Raw genomic sequence first — 16,304 nt, 5'->3', positions numbered from 1 at the left:
AAAATTGCCCCCAAATATGAAAATGTGTGAATTGACAAAACAGGCAATCTTGCTGTTTTTGCCCATGTTTGTTCATGATTGAGAGAGATTCGATGCGAAAATGCACTGATATATACTTTTGAAAGCGAGGTCTCGATCAGTGTATTAATTTTGATTTTTAACTTAACGCTAGTCCCACTTTTCCCTCCAAGAAAATATATTTGTCAATTTTTCAATAATCATATTATGCGTCATTGCTTTAAAAATAAAGAGAGTCGGACCGTAATTCTTTCAAAATGACTGATCGTGCTCAATATCTATCGGAATATATTAACAGATTGGCCAGACTCATTGGCTAAATATGTTTAAATTGCATTTTTCTTACTTTCTGCAGAATTTCCTGCAAAATTTTACTGTAGTTTAAGCTGCGTTTCCTGCAGATTGTGTTCACAGACCAATGGGAGACAAGTATTTCTTCATCAACAGGTTTATTCGCCATCAATTGGTCTAGCTGGTGTTTTTCGTATGCGCAGCTTATGTCACAGCTGCGTAAGAACACGTTCGCCTTAAATCATGATGGGTATTTCTTTTCGGAATATCAAAGGTCAATGTTGATGTGTTTCATAAGATTTGTGGTGGCGGGATTATCGTCATTAACTAATTACTTGATATCAGATTTTAATGGGGAGTGGTGTAATTCCCGCACGACTGTTGACTTTCATTGTAATTGCCTGAGCTGGTTCCTGGGCCGCCTCAGATAGCAGGATGGTGTGTCAAGTATCAACTTGACAGGAAGGTGGGTACCCAGACACTGAAATTTCTGTGTAATTTGCGCCAAAAATTAGGTACCTATTTGTGCAAAAATTAAACCCTTTTTATATAAAGCACATGTGCACATCTACCGATCAAGGCTATGGCGTTTGCCGCCATGCGCCGAATTCGGCGCATGCGAAGTTACCTACGCCTGACATGCGCTGAAATTTTCGGCGCAATCCCGCCACTATGCCGGACATATTAGGCATAACTTGTATTATTTCCAGTCTGGTACAAAACAAAAATCAAACCTTACCTAACCCCATGTTGCATGTTCATATGAACTGTAGATCAGATATTTTTTTTTGAAAAAATGCCCATCTTTCATCCTTTCAGCATACCTACAACCTACTAAACAGCCTTGGTATCAACCTAGCATTCATACTTTATCTGCACATACATATTGATATATGTGGTATGTTTTGTCCAGTAGGTTATATGTAGTAGGTCAGCGGTCAGGTGCCTACATGCTATCATTTGTCATGCTTTGATTTCAGATGGTGTCTTGTGGGCTTTATAGTGGGCTTTGTGGCCCTCGTGCAAGGGTTAAGTGTTGATGCACATAATGCAATGTGTTTTTCCATGGGCATAGGAACCTCACGTAAAGTTTGGGGGGGGCAGAGAACTTCAATGTCACTTTGTGGGAACTGTAATACCCCTATGAACAAATTCTTTGCAGTTTCGTGCTCATCTCACCTTGCCGAACCATTTCTTGCTCTTAGTTTTGAATTTAAATGAAAAATAAATATTTTACTTTAAAAATTAGCATAGCTGAAAAGTGGGGGCATGCCCCCCCCCTCCGCTCCTACGCCTATGGTTTTTCTTAATGGTACAAATCATCCACATTCATATGTGAAGGGTAGGTAGCTACCTACAGAACCAAATCAATGCCTCAATTGCTCATTGTTTTCTGACAATAAGTCCCTCCTGTGCCAATCGCACTTAAGTATCTACTGTCACAATGCAGTGTGCGTCATGATTTCTCAACTCTATGCTTACAATATATTTCCATTTGTCAATCACATATTGCTTTTTTTACAGGCTTTCCGGTTATGACTGAGGCCGGCATCTCACCTGTCCTGGCTACGCCAAATCACTGCGGATGCCGGATGCCGAGGACCGGAGAGCCAACCGCTTTGAGGCGTGAGCTCTGTGGCGTGGCTCGAGTGACGGCTACGGCGCCGTCGACCTGGTTGAATAGCTGGGGCCTGGACGAGGGTGCCCTTAGTACGGTGGCCAATCGGTTACGTCCGAGGGGCGCTCGAACACGCTGCCGTCGCGTGGCTGCCGGCGGCCGCCCCCTCGCACGTGAATCTTCTGGAGCGAGGACTGCGAGAGGTGGCCGCATCATCACCTGTGTCCGCGCTCAACACCGTGCCACGCACTAATGGCGGAAGCCCGACTTTCTCCGATGGAGGAGAGAAGCTGGACGCTGGCTGCCAGGCTGCTGGGGAGGGCGCTGGCTCTGCCATCAGGGGACCCCCTGCGCGCGACCGCCAAGGCCTCGGCACCGGCGCGCCTGTCTTCGGTCCGAGGCTGGAGATTGCGAGGCCGCCAGGCTTGGGCGAGAGCGAGAATCCCACCGTGCCAACAGACGGCTGGCGTCACCTTCCGGTTGGACGTGTGCCCGATCCGGGCTGGGGCCACGGCGGCGGAAAGGGAAAGCGTGGCTACGCTGCACCTCGCGTTCCTGCCCCCTGTGTGCTGTCCGGCTTTGGACGGACGGATCTGCGGAGGGCGGAGTCTTCAGGTGCTGGGCGGGAGCCGTGCTGGTCTGGCTGTATTTGTATTTGTATTTGTATTTACATTTAAGAGCGATCCACATACAAAGTGCGTGGCGATTACTGCTCAGAATCCGTATCCGCGGCTGCTGATCTAATCATTCAAAACATTTGCACATTCACTCACGTCAAAACAAGGACAAGGCTGGACGAAGAGGCCGAGGAACTGCGGGCCCCGGCCGGAGAGCTGTGCTTTAGCTACCGCGCGGAGATGGTGGCGCTGGTGACCGGTCCGGAGACCCTACTCGGAAGAGACAGAGACCAGGACCTGCGTTCCGTACCTATCTGCTAACTGTGCGGTGGTGCTGGTGTAGTGCATCATTTTTGGATGGATAGCTACATTTCACGATTAAATAGCTGGTACGTTTCAGTGCAGGTGGCGTGACGAACAATGTGGTAGTTATCTGTTGGCCACTTCTGCGGCCGCTGCTATTTCCTACTCGAAGGCGGGCGCGCTGTTTGGCTGGGCCGCCAGGATGTTCCCATTATGTGTCGACGACAAAGCGAGTGTATTCGTGTTCTTTTAATGCACAGAGGTCTGTTGTTGTATATTTGAAGTTTTATTTTAAGTTGGCGATTGCGAAGGGCAGATTCATCTTCTCTCTTTCATTTGTGTTGCCACTTTATCGTTCATGTTTGTTATAAGTGTCCATGCGGCTTGGTTGTCATCTTTATTCCTGATGTATTTTATTTTACGAACATGCTGGTGATCAATGCAATACACTTTTGGTTAATAATGCTGCTTTAGCTCTGATCCTTTGTGGTATGTCTTGACTGTACTACTGCGATAGCGATTTTTCCTCACCAAAATATGCAGGCAACCAATGTAAATGCTGCCAAAAGTTTGTCATTACGTGATGTATCTAAAAAACATCGAGTTCCTGAACGTGGTCGTGTACTACGTAACCGGAAACTCAATAGGACGCATAATTCTGTGAAGCAAAACTACAGAAGTGAGGCTGGCCACGCCAAAATCAAGTGAGATATGTCTAGCCTTTCTTCAGCCGCCAAGGCTTCGATAGACTATCCCCGGGTTCGGTGTCTCTCGAACTACGAAGATTTAACGTCGTCCGGCCAATCCTGGTTAAGGTCAGCGGGGATTTAGCTGTGGTTATGGAACAGGATTGGCCATCCGAGAGACTCCGAACCTGGGGTATGTTGCAGCACAGCTATGTCGACCGAGTGTCGTCGCAAGCTGCACCACTAGACGAGAACAAATAAAACCGTCCCGTCCTAGGCTGACTAGGCTTAGCTAGGTGGCAGCACAGTCGCGCCGGCAGGGGGCAGTGCCACAACCAGCCGACTGATATTTTCGTGTGACGTCAGAACCGGTGCCTCCCTGGCACAAATCCACAACGCTTTCCACGATACGATAAACACGCCCCACGTATTTCGCTGATGACTCAGAATATCCCATGCTTACAAATGACGTATATTAATTTTAAGGAAAAAAGTTTTCGTTCTTATATCTGTGAGTAAGTCTTTGCTACAATGAACTTCATAGATTTTGATATTTTTTTAGCATCAAAGTCTTTTAATGGTTTTTCAATTGTGAAATTTAAATATGAAAAATAAAAGTATCATATTTACGTCATCACTCAAATACAAAAAGTTTCTGTTTCATAAATGACGCTAAAAGACAGACAGCGCAAAAACCAACTAATGTTCAAAATTGATTGCTGCTCGGTAAATTAGCCGTTCTGTCTCGTTCTCCTGAAACAGAAGTGACCAATCAAAACCTGCTAAGGAAAAAAAGAGACGAATACCAGGGTGCGTTGAACATATTTTTCAAGGTATATGTATTGTATGCCATTATATACTAATTAGAAAATAATTTCATTTTGGGGAGCATTTTCGCCTAGGGGTAACTTCCCCAAGGCTCAGTTATCTGGATTTAATTCCTGGGCGATACACATGGCTTTGCCGCTACCTGGCCGCTTAGAACAGCGTAAGAGATCCGGTTACCACTTGATCCACTGGATATCAATATAGGTCCAAACCAATTAATGTTATTATTTTCTTTGTGATTTGGGTAACAATCTTTTTTTGTGAAGACAAAAGGTACCTATTCCTTACCTCTTAATCAGTGTTTTACAGAGTATTGGATCCCAGATTGGAAAGCATTCAGATTCCCTGTCCCCCATTCGGTTTGGCCTCAGCCTTATGGGTTAGCTAGGCATCAAGGTCCAAACTGAACTTGGCAGCAAGCTTGTGACTGGGAGATCTATGTTGTTTGACTTATGTTCAGCTATCTATCCAGCCTAAAGCTGGTGAGAAGGGACTGGGTTAGACATGGGATGATTGTATCGTTGTCTAGGAATCTACCTGTGATACTTACCTGTTGCCTATGTTTACCTTGAAATTGAAATAATCACTGTTAAATTAGGCACGGTGAAAGTCAGATGGTGATTGGTGGGCTTGTGGTGTCATTCAGATCAGGCATCGCTTAGCATGGCACCCAGGCTCCAGGCTGAGGCCAACCATTAATTCATTTCATTTGAACTATGTCTCTCTAAAATGGCGTTAGAATCAATGAGTTAAGCCTGCTAGGGTGGGAAATCGGTGGTATAGGTATGTGAAGATGAAGTCCAAGTGGCTGTTGTATTCTGGTAGGATGTAGGTTTGACTCACCTATTTAACTTGCATGTGTTGGGTTCCCCATCTTCCCTATTGCTATCTATCTAGGTTGGTAGGTAGGTTGTAGAAATGTAGGTTGTAGGTTTGCAGGTTTAGTAGGTTAGTAGGTAATGTTAGGCCAGGTTAGGTTGTGTTGTTTATCTACTTGGACCTCATCTTCATATTTACTGGAAAATCTGCACCATTTTGCACTAGCTAGGTTCAGGGTGGAAACCTTCCCCAGCTTGTGCTGAATGAGACCTATAATTTTGTTAAATTGTTACAGATTTCAGGAATCTGCACCAGCTGTACTAAGGAGAACTGTCATATGTATTCCATTATTCCCTGTCCGACCCTGTTCCTTCTCTACTGTCTACATAGGTTGTATTTGTCCGATAGCGCGAAACGGGCCACTGCCCTCGCGAAACGCGTCACCGCACTCTCCCAGTCACACCGCGCGAGCCCCCACCCGGTCCTCCCGTCCCCAGACCCCCTGTCGTCCCGCCTCTGACAGTGAGGCCCGGTACAGTCCGGGGCCTGGTACAGCCCGGACCAGGTACCGTCTCTAACATCGGCGCCGGGGACGGGATACCACGACCCCGGTATCACACCACACCTCCCCCTGATTTTCAAGAATCATACATACAATTATATAAACACACGATACGGCAATACAAACACATAATACAAACAATACAAACAAACAAAACAATATCAAACGCACATGTGCTCACCGCTCACGTAAGAGTCATCACTCTGGCTGGGTGCAGCAGCTGCACGGCGGCGGCGGTCGCCGGGCACGCTCACTGTGACGGGGCGGGGGGATATTTGCCGCTTCCGCCGGCTCCCCTTCCGTCGAAACCGGTTCCGACCCCTCGCCAGGCGGCACCGTCCCATCTATCCCGTGTGACTCAGTCTGTGGCTCATCGGGGGGCGCCGCCCCGTTCAGCGCGTCATGTTCAGCTCGCAGTGCGGCCGGCGGGGGGCCAACGAGTAGTGGCGGCGATTCGTCGGCCTCTTCACTGTCATCCCCGCTGTCCGAGGACGCTTCGTACCGCGGTCGCAGGTTACGGACGTGCCACGGAACGCCGTCCACCTCCAGCACCTGTTCCGAGAGCTCGCCCGTAACCGTCCCGCGCCGAGACATCTCGGTACAGCGGGTGCCGCGGCGCCGCACCCACACACGGTCCCCTACCCGGAGCCGGGTCTCGGTCGGCTGAGTCAGCGCTGGCGCAGGCTGGGCGCCATCCCCGTCGGCATCGACTGGCGCATGCCCTGGGCGGACGCAGTCTCTCACCGCGTAGCGGTACACCCCGGCCGCTGGCGCGGTGTCCGCCGTCCGGCCGTCACGAGGAGTGACGTTGTAGAGGTGGACGGCCTCGGACACAGCGCACCGCCTCCTAGCCGCGATCACCTTGACAGTTCGATGGCACCGTTCCACTACGCCATTGCCGCCCGGCTCGTGCACGGCGCGGAATCTCAGGGCAATGCCCCACCGTGCCACGAGCGAGGCGAGTCGCCGGCCCCGAAACACAGTGTCATTGTCCGCCAGTATTTCTTTGGGCGCGCCGCGCTCCAGGAAGATCTGTTCCAGGTGGCCGGTGACCTCCTCTGCATCGGCACGGCCGAGCGGGCGCCAGACGGTGAACCGCGTGGGCCCGCAGTCGATGACGGTTAGGTAGCTCCGCCCCTGGTAGTGGGTCACGTCCATCGCGACGCGCTCCCATACTGCCGCCACCTCTAGCGAGCCGTGCCGCCACCGCACAGGCGCCGGGTCTATCGATCGGCACACATCACAAGTCGTCACGACCGCGCGCACCAGAGCCCTCGTCACGTCACGAGACACATCTCGCCGCGCGAAAAACAGCGTCCGACGAACGCCAGGGTGACCGGCCCGCTCGTGCACCGATTGCACAGACGACCTGACGGCATCTGCAGCACCAGCACCAACGACCACCTGCCCACGGGCGGCCGAGTCGCCGGCTCCGTCATCGGCCGTCACCGATACCCTGCTCTCTTCACACTCGTCACGCAGCCACTCCTTCGGCACTCGCGTCAGGGCGTCGGCGAGGTTCTCCTCTGAGCGAACCAGCGTGACGGTGACCTTGAGCTCCAGTTCGTTGGCTAGCTGTCGAATGAGGTCGACACGGCGTCTGATTAGCGTCTCACCGGCCGCTCTCGTCCGGAGGCGGGCGCGGCCGCTGAGCGCGTCGTCCACCCAGCGGTGCACTGTCGCCGAGTCTGTCCTTAGGTCGATGTTTGTCACGCCCCACGCCACGGCCAGGTTCAAGCCGCGAACGGCGGCATCCAATTCGGCCATGTTTATGTGGGTCGCTGCGGCGTCGCCGGGCCGGAGCCAGCAGGCGTCCTCCATCACGCCACCGCACGGAGTCTCGATGACCACTCCAGCCGCGATCGAGCTGGCGTCAGTCCAGACGATTGCCTGCTCCCCGGTCCAGCACCACTGGCCCCGCGCCGGGTCCGCCGCTAGCAGCCGGGAGTGCACGTGCGAGATCTGAGACTGCAGAAGCGCGTCGGTCGTGACGTCATCCCAGCCGCGCGTGACGGCATTGGCGCGCCGTTTCACCCAGGCGGCGGCGGGTCGCAGCCAGCCGCAGACGGGGAGGTGCGCCACCAGCCTGCCGCACCATGCAAATACCGATCGGCGCGTCACACGGTCGGGCGGGTCGGGGACAGCACTGTCACGAGACCACCGCAGCTCACCCGCCACACGCCGCACGTGGAGTCCCAGCATCCGAGCGCCGTCCTCGGCGCGTGCCGGTGGCTTGCACTCGAGCCCAAAACGCTCAAAGTGCTCGACCACGTGCTCAGCACTGACGACAGCCTCATCCACAAGCAGGTCGTCCACATACGGACAGACGGCGCGCTCCACTGCTGCATCCTGCGCCATGACGAGCCGCACCACCGCCTTCATCACGGCCGGCGCTACATTAAGTCCAAAACCAAGGCGGGTCAAACAGAATCGTTCACCACGGATGATCACAGTCTGATACGGCCACAGCTTCCGGTCGAGACGCAGCTGCAGGTACGCTCGCCGCAGATCTACGACGGCCACCCGCCGGCCGTGGCGGCGCCATTTCCGCAGGCGGTCGGCGCACACGTCCGAGTCGGCGGTGTATGCAGCTACGTGACCGTTCAGCTCTCGCATGTCCAGTACAGGGCGCACCTTCTTTGCTTGTGGGACGGCCATCAAGGGCACGAGGCCGCGCGGCGGACCGTCCTCTGCTTCATTGTAGGGCTGCAGCCAGCCGTTCCTCAGCCACGTCTCGAGCTCCTCGTCATACTCCTGCCGCGCTGACGGCGGCACGCGGTACTCGGCGACCCGGTTGGTCAGACAGTCTGGTGCGACTCCGTCCGCCCACTTCCAGGCCACTGTCCAACTGCGTGTTTTAACATCGAACCTCGCCGTGAAGTCTTTCGCGTCGGCCACTAGCTCCGCGGTGGATGCCCCGCCCACTCTGGGCCCGGGCATGGTATGCCCGGTCGCCGGGCCGGCCGGGTCCTGTGACGCAGTCGCTGCGGCGCCACCAAGCCCCGCCCCCTCTCCGCGCGATGCCGAGGCTGCCCTGGCCGGCTCCGCCGCCGCCACCTTGGCGCCGCCTGGACGCGCCACTGTTCCGCCGGTCACTTGGCCTGCCTGAGCGGGGCGATCCGTTGCTCCCTCGCCGCCGCCTGCGCGCGCCGCTGCACAGCCGATCGCCTGCGCTGCCCGGGCCGGGCCGGCCGCCGCCGCCTTGCCACCGCCTGGGCGCGCCACTGTCCCGCCGATTACCTGCGCCGCCCGGACCGGGCCCGCAGACGCTAGCTCGTTGCCGCCTGGGCGCACCGCTGCACTGTCAATCACCTGCGCCGCCCGGGCCGGGCCCGCCGCCGCTGCCTCGCCACCGCCTGGGCGCTCCACTGTCCCGCCGATCACCTGGGCCGCCCGGGCTGGACGCGCCGCCGCCGGCGCCTCGCCTGGCTGCGCCACTGCCCCGCTGCCTCCTTGCGTCGCCGGAGCCAAGCGCACTGCCGCCCCCGCGACACCACCTGGGCGCGCCACTGCTCTGTTGGTCCCCGCCGGGCGCACTGGGACCCTCTCTGAAACCGCGTTGATCCTCACATCCCCCGGCCCTTTCACGCTCACTCCGCCGAGGGCGGAGATGCCCGTCATTCCGAGAATCATGTCCACACCCATTGGTCGCGACGCCACCACTAGCACAGGCAAGACACTGTCGCCACCGACGCGGCCAACCGTCACGACTCCCACGCCCAGTGCCTGAACAGCGTGACCACCCATTGTCGTGATCAGCAAGCGCTGCCGGTCCCACTGATCACAAATGTCCACGTGCGCGAGGTTATGCGTACAACCCGTGTCGACAAGCACGTCTCGGAGTCCTCCATTCAGCGGCAACCTGATTATGGGCAGCGCTCCTCTTATTGCGCAGGAGACGGCGCTGGCGCTGACGCACCGCTCCCTGTGCCGTTTCCCTGCGGGCAGCCGGCCGCCAGGTGGCCCAGCCGGCCGCACGCCCAGCACCGGCGCGAGCACGGCCGTCTCGGGACGCGCGCCGCCATCACCGCCTCCGCGTCCTGCGTTCCACCGCGGCTTCCGCCCCCTCCGCGTGGAGGCGCTGCCGTCGCGGCCGCCACCGTTGCCACGCGGTCGTCACTGAGGACCGCGCGCGCTCGCGCGACCACGCTGGGAAGGTCCAACGCCTCGGCGCGCGAGCCGGCGCGAATCACCTGTCTTGCCGCGTCCGGCAGCCCGTTCACGAATGCACAGGACAGAGTCCGGTCCGGCACGCCACCGAACAGTTCAGCCAGCCGCCGCAGGTCCGCCAGGTAGACGTCGGCGGACTCGCCCGGCTGAAGACGGCGAGTGACGAAGGCATCGTAAGCCGCGAAGCTGTCCAGGGCGAACGCCGCAAAGAGGGCAGACTTGATGGCTGCCAGGGAGGCTCGATGATCGACCGGCAGCTGAGCCCACACGGCGAAGGCTCCACCGGTGAGACGCAGGGGGACCACCGCTCCAAAGTCCACGCCACGGTGGGCGCACAACAGTTCCGCGCGGGTCCACCACTCTACCACGTCTGTGGTGCCGTCAAACTCCGCTATCACGCGGACGTCCAAGGCACCCGCGCTCACTGCACTCGCGGACACTGATGGCACCTCGTCTCCAGCCATGGTAAGGCCGAAATAGCTTGTATTTGTCCGATAGCGCGAAACGGGCCACTGCCCTCGCGAAACGCGTCACCGCACTCTCCCAGTCACACCGCGCGAGCCCCCACCCGGTCCTCCCGTCCCCAGACCCCCTGTCGTCCCGCCTCTGACAGTGAGGCCCGGTACAGTCCGGGGCCTGGTACAGCCCGGACCAGGTACCGTCTCTAACATCGGCGCCGGTGACGGGATACCACGACCCCGGTATCACACCACATAGGTACACCATTTTCTTGGACTTATGATGCACCAGTGCAGCTGAGATCAGCAGGGCTCTCTGCTATGTCCACATCTTTCCACTCAAAGTCCTCACCACACCACAATGAACTCACAATACACGACACACCACCTGAGGCTGAGTGCCCCATCACCAACAGGATCGCTGACATTGCCACGCTATGCAGTCTTGTTTAGATCCAGCCATCTGCCTGGTTTGATTCCTGGCAGGGCTGCAGAGAAGGTAGGCATTTACGCTTGACAATTATGACTAGATCATGTCTGAAGGGTTACTCATCTGCGAGGCTGGAGGCAGCATAATTGACAAACACTGGGGCAAGTAGTACACACTACTCACTAGTTTTTCCCCAAAGTTCACAGCCCAAAGGAACACTTCCATATCTGTAGCATAATAGTACCTACCATATAAATCTGAGTCTACTTAAAAACTTCAGTCTGCTTCTGTCTCAGTCCAAGTAGAATAGGGTGCTTATCACTCAAACCAGGCTGAAGTATGGCGGCAGACTAGGTGATGAGAGTGCACCAGCAGTGAGAGTAATTAATGTGAACCCCTGAAAAATGTTAAAATTGCCAGACAAGCTGGAATGCCCGCTGCTATCATTCCAAGAATCTGCGCCATCCGTGCTGGCTGAGCAACTCGCACCTTTGACTTACGCATTGTCAAAATTGTCATGCCTACCTCATAGTTTGAATATTACCGCAGTGGAATGCACATTATCATTTTTTGTGCTCAATGTCTAGGTCCAGGGACAGGTTGATAATGGAGAGGCCAACTCTACCAGCGACTAAAAGGAAGCATGGTGAAGATCGTGGCTTTGTGATCCCCAAGAAGAAGAGAACTGAGGAGTCGGCGGGACCCGGGGGCAGTGCCGACGAGCCCCAGGCCACCACCGAGAGCAATGACGAAATCACCAAGGTTCAAACGGCCAACCAGGTACGGGACTCTGCTAGTGTTTTGTTGGCCTACTTATTGTTGTAGAGTAAAAAGTAAATAAATCTAGAGCTTAAAAGTTAAAGTTTAAAAGTGAAACACTGTCTCGCGATGTTCCCTGTTTACGCCATGTTTTAGCGAAGCGTGACTTGTTATGTTTATGTGCAGGATGGACTCGCTACTGCGGTTGCCAACCACTACAATCAGCTGGAGAATACCGGTGTCCGCGACCGAATCAAAAGCCCCATCTTCTACCTCAGAAACTTTAACAACTGGGTGAAGAGTATGCTCATCGGTTCGTATGGCTATCGCTATTTTTACATTAAAATAACGCAAATTTCATTGCATTTCATGAATAATTGATTTTTTCATTTTCCGTCGCATTTTCTAATTTCAACCGCAACAAATACTTATTTATTACTGTTACTTTTTTTTTGCTTGTTGATCTTTGACTGTTGAACACTGAGTAAGATGTGTACTGAGCTGGCCGTTACGACCCAGCTCGGTGCGTTGGCAGTTCGTCACGCTGTGTGTGTGTGTTGCAGGCGAGTTTGTGCACCGTCTGGCAGACGAGTCGGTGACTGGCCACCGGCCCACCGTGCTCGACATGGGATGCGGCAAGGGCGGAGACATGCTCAAATGGAAAAAGGTCCGTCCAACCCCGGGAAGGAGGGGCTTCCACTGCCCACTGGAATCTGTCACAGGGCCTAGGAATGCCACACTAACGGCTGCTCAAACCAATGGCGTGTTTGGTATTGGTATTGTTTTTGCGCGTGATATGTTTTATGTGCGAAAGTCACACGCGTTATTTGCAATACGGTAATATAAATGCAATTGTACGCATTACAAAGTGAGTAGGCTCTACGATCTCATAACTCCATCGGTATCTGACGCTTACCTCCCCGTCAGGCGGAAATCCGCCACCTGATCTGCGTGGACATTGCCGAGACGTCGGTGGAACAGTGCCGGGGCCGGTACCGCGACATGAAGCAGCGTAACGAGCGGGAGCGACACCCGCAGCCGCTCTTCAGCGCAGAGTTCATCGCCGCCGACTGTACCAGGGTCAGTGGGGCAGAATGTATCCTTGTCAGTGGGGCAGACTGTGTACCAGGGTCAGTGGGGCAGACTGTATCCGTGTCAGTGGGGTCAGAGGGAGTCAGTGGGCAGACTGTATCCGTGTCAGTGGGGTCAGAGGGGTCAGTGGGAGTCAGTGGGGTGGACCGTATCAGGGTCAGTGGGGCAGACTGTATCCGTGTCAGTGGGGTCAGTGGGAGTCAGTGGGGTGGACTGTACCAGGGTCAGCGGGGCAGACTATGTACCAAGGTCAGTGTGTGTGTGTGTGTGGGGGGGGGGGTCAGTGGGGCAGACTGTACCTATCCGTGTCAGTGGGGTCAGAGGGGTTAGTGGGGCAGACTGTATCCGTGTCAGTGGGGTCAGAGGGGTCAGTGGGAGTCAGTGGGGTGGACTGTTTCAGGGTCAGTGGGGTTAGTGGAGCCATTTGTACAAGAGACTTTGTTTTGAGACGAGAACCTTTATTGAAATTAAAGCTCAGTAGGTAGTTCAAACCCCAGTTCGAATTCCAGTCGGTAGGCAGTGTCTCACTGCCCCGGGTCTCTGAGACGCTCCTTTATCCTCTCAGGTGCGGATCCAGGAGCAGTTCCGGTCGCCAGTCAATAGGTATCCTGGTATAGTGTCCCGGGTCTCTGATGTGGTCCCCTATCCTCTCAGGTGCGGATCCAGGAGCAGTTCCGGTCGCCGGAGATGCGTGTGGACCTGGTGAGCGTGCAGTTCGCGCTGCATTACGGCTTCGAGAGCTTGCAGCAGGCTGAGCGGATGCTGGAGAACGTCTCAGATCGACTGAGACCGGGAGGCTACTTCATCGCCACCGTGCCAGACGGACACGCCATCATGTGAGAGAGACGCGCGGGGAGGCCGGATGTCGGTGCGGACATGTGAGTCCGGGACATGGAATTGTATACTGGTTGTTATCATTATGCGGGTGACGGGGATGCTGGGTCGGTACTCGGTACCATCATATACAAGTGAGAGTGACAGGTGGGATGTAGGATCGGCACTGTCATTTGAGGGCGGAACAGTGGATAGGTGCCGTCGTTAGAGTTACGGGAACTATTAAGTCGTTAGAGTTCGGTACTGTTCATCACGGGGGCGCAACAATGTCCCTCACAGACTCTCCCGTATGATAAAAACACTAAATATCGGTGCTTAAGTCACTCATAGTCAGTGTATCCACGACATGATTACTAAATCGGCACTGTGCCGGTCTGCTGAGTGTGCCACAGCTGGTGTTCAGACTCTCAGTATTACCTGCTGCAGTCGCTGTTCTCACCTCTGGTTTCTGCATAGGGCGCGTCTGCAGCGGGCCGGCGGACGCCAGTTCGGTAACGACCTGTTCAAGGTGCGACTGCGCGAGCCGGAGCGGCGGCCGCCGGCGCTGTTCGGCGCGCAGTACGACTTCTTCCTGGAGGGCGTCGTCGACTGCCCCGAGTTCCTCGTCTTCCTGCCACTGCTGGAGAAGTGAGTGGTCGGGTGGGTGGAAATCGGTCCACACTTTCGTACGGACAGGGGTGGCCTAGTGTGAGCACTGCATTGGGCCTGGCTATACCATAAGCAAGGAAAAAAACGAAGAATGCCCATGTTATGTTTCATATTCAGCTGGGGGTGGTCGCATGGTGATATACGTAGTTTTCCGCAGTGGAGGACAATGGACAGTATTTTGTTCGGTGTGGCCACCAAGATCAGTTTGTCGGCCATCAGTTTCACCCAGCCCTAGCCATTCCTCGACTGTTCGGTGATAATCAGAAAACACGACGATATCTTCGCGTCCACAGGCTGTGCAAGAAGTACGACCTGGATCTGGTCTACAAGAAGCGCTTCAATGAGATGTTCCGCACGTACAAGACCACGCAGGATGGGAAGATGCTGCTCAACAAAATGCAGGCCCTCGAGGTGAGCTTTTGTAATATGCTCTGTTGGAATCACATGCCGTTTTTATGTTCTTCGTGATCAAGTTTCGTTCAATCGCCTCCATGCGTGGGCAAACTTTGTTGTGCTGGCTATTTTGATAACGTTAGGTGCATGCTTTTGCAATCCTTTGACTCTCATGCTTTGTGTTTCGCATTATGTCGTCTTTTGTGTTTATGTCTCAATGACCAATAACCATAATAACTGTTAAAGGTTCCTGCGGCTATTATCGCATTGGATGAGCCATTTCTATCTCGCTGACTGGCCGCCGGTCGGTGTTTCTCAGGCGTACCCGCCACAGCACGGCGCCGAGCTGCTGGCTGAGGAGGAGGAGTACAGCCACGCGCGCGCCGCCGCCGAGCACGAGCGCTGCGTGGGCACCATGTCTCGCGCCGAGTGGCAGGCCTGCAGCCTCTACATGGCGCTCGCCTTTAAAAAGGCCAAGCCGGCGCGGTAGCGACCGCCGACCTCCCCGGCTCGGGGTGGACGGAAGGGAGCGGGGTTCTCGCTGTGTCAAGGACTCCCGGTTGGCGCCCGTTGGGGGTGCCGACGGATGAGGGACGCACGTCCGATCCACAGGGTTCAGGGAACTGCGGGAGGTACGAACAGGTGATGATGTCATTGGGCCGCGGTGTAAGTCTTGTCACGGCTAGTTATGCTCTCCGGTGGAAGGGTCTCTGCGGTACCGGTTTAATTGTGTTCCGGCTGAGGTACTGAGCTGAGCCCACACAGCCTGTTCTGATGACCCCGCGATGGTAGAAAATAGCTGGCAGCATCAAAGGAACTCCTCCCTGTTCACATGGTGTTAACAGCCGTTGGTAGTTTCATCTAACTACCAGTTGAACTGTTTGAACTTTTCTTCCGTTTAGCCCTACAGTTGGGCTATTCTCCCGTTTTCGGTCGAACATTTGGGGCTACTTTCAGTGCCCACGGTGCGCGGCCCTTGCTTTCTGATCTCGCCCCCAAAGTGAGGTGTTTGTGTTGTCATCCCGCGTGCAGGTGTTCATTATGGGCTCGACAGTTTCTGCCGTTTCAGATCGATCCATGTTTCATTGCTGTCGTGTTTTCGTTTGCACGTTTTTATCCTAGGTTCGCATAATTTGACGGCCAATATGGGTGTGTGAACAGTTGCTCGTCGGGTGGAACCCAGTGCTGTATTTCACGGTAACGTGTTGATGAATTCACCGGTCGGATAGATCACTTTGAAATTTGTCTTTCCACGCAATTTGACGCCGTTTTGCACGCCATTAGCGCAGAGCGTCATATGGATATCCGTTTGACGGCACCGCTAGGCTGTCAAAGATTTGATATGGGACGAGAAAAATCGTCTCAAATGTGTGTTACTTGAAATCTCAGTTTTGTACAATACGCTGTTTTGTTACAAATATTCAAACATTGCTGACTTTAAATAAGCTGACTCCATTACTGGGCGGACTTGAGGTGCACACCAGATACCGAGGCGCTCCGAACTTCCCCAAAGAATGCCACAAGAGACCAGTGAGGTCAATTTACCGAGCGTGCAACTCGGGATTCCTATCATGACTGTTGATTGCGGCGGTCTATGCTGCGGCGTCCAACGCGGTTGCTGCTCTGTCAAACGCGTCACGGCGCCTCTCACCAGTGATGATATGTTCCGGCTGTCCGACTCGCCCCAGCCTGTGGGTATGGCTACCGCTGGATAAAGCCCGCTGATGGCGGACCTTTGGGACTAGTCTTTCGGTTGTGCGCGCAATGTCGCAGATTCG

At 54.7% G+C, this 16,304-nt stretch overlaps 1 protein-coding gene and 1 long non-coding RNA gene across 7 annotated transcripts; both read left to right on the top strand.

Annotated features, from left to right (window-relative positions):
• Positions 1–350: 350 nt before the first annotated feature.
• LOC122379053 lies at positions 351–3,310 on the top strand. Its single transcript, XR_006256118.1, has 2 exons — positions 351–775; positions 1,834–3,310. It is a non-coding gene; the product is annotated as an uncharacterized LOC122379053 (long non-coding RNA).
• Positions 3,311–4,292: 982 nt separating this feature from the next.
• On the top strand, positions 4,293–15,499 carry LOC122379051 (mRNA cap guanine-N7 methyltransferase-like). 6 transcript variants are annotated; one of them, XM_043360920.1, is made up of 10 exons: positions 4,293–4,343; positions 5,476–5,497; positions 11,388–11,580; positions 11,746–11,872; positions 12,123–12,226; positions 12,487–12,639; positions 13,306–13,487; positions 13,942–14,112; positions 14,427–14,544; positions 14,846–15,499. In XM_043360920.1, exons 3-10 carry the CDS (start codon positions 11,407–11,409, stop codon positions 15,014–15,016), a joined length of 1,200 nt encoding a protein of 399 aa, XP_043216855.1. In that variant the 5' UTR covers positions 4,293–4,343; positions 5,476–5,497; positions 11,388–11,406; the 3' UTR covers positions 15,017–15,499. The 6 variants fall into 6 exon arrangements, with proteins under 6 accessions (XP_043216855.1, XP_043216856.1, XP_043216859.1 ...); XM_043360921.1 differs by lacking the exons at positions 4,293–4,343; positions 5,476–5,497 and adding an exon at positions 4,375–4,521; XM_043360924.1 differs by lacking the exons at positions 4,293–4,343; positions 5,476–5,497 and adding an exon at positions 4,395–4,437 and having other exon boundaries at positions 11,394–11,580.
• Positions 15,500–16,304: the final 805 nt, after the last annotated feature.

The sequence above is a fragment of the Amphibalanus amphitrite genome, unplaced genomic scaffold (assembly GCF_019059575.1).
Source record: "Amphibalanus amphitrite isolate SeventyFive unplaced genomic scaffold, NRLGWU_Aamphi_draft 000070F_arrow, whole genome shotgun sequence".
In the NCBI taxonomy this organism is placed as follows: domain Eukaryota; kingdom Metazoa; phylum Arthropoda; class Thecostraca; order Balanomorpha; family Balanidae; genus Amphibalanus; species Amphibalanus amphitrite.
Note: the sequence above shows the minus strand (reverse complement) of the source record. Positions and strands in the feature narration are given on the sequence as shown.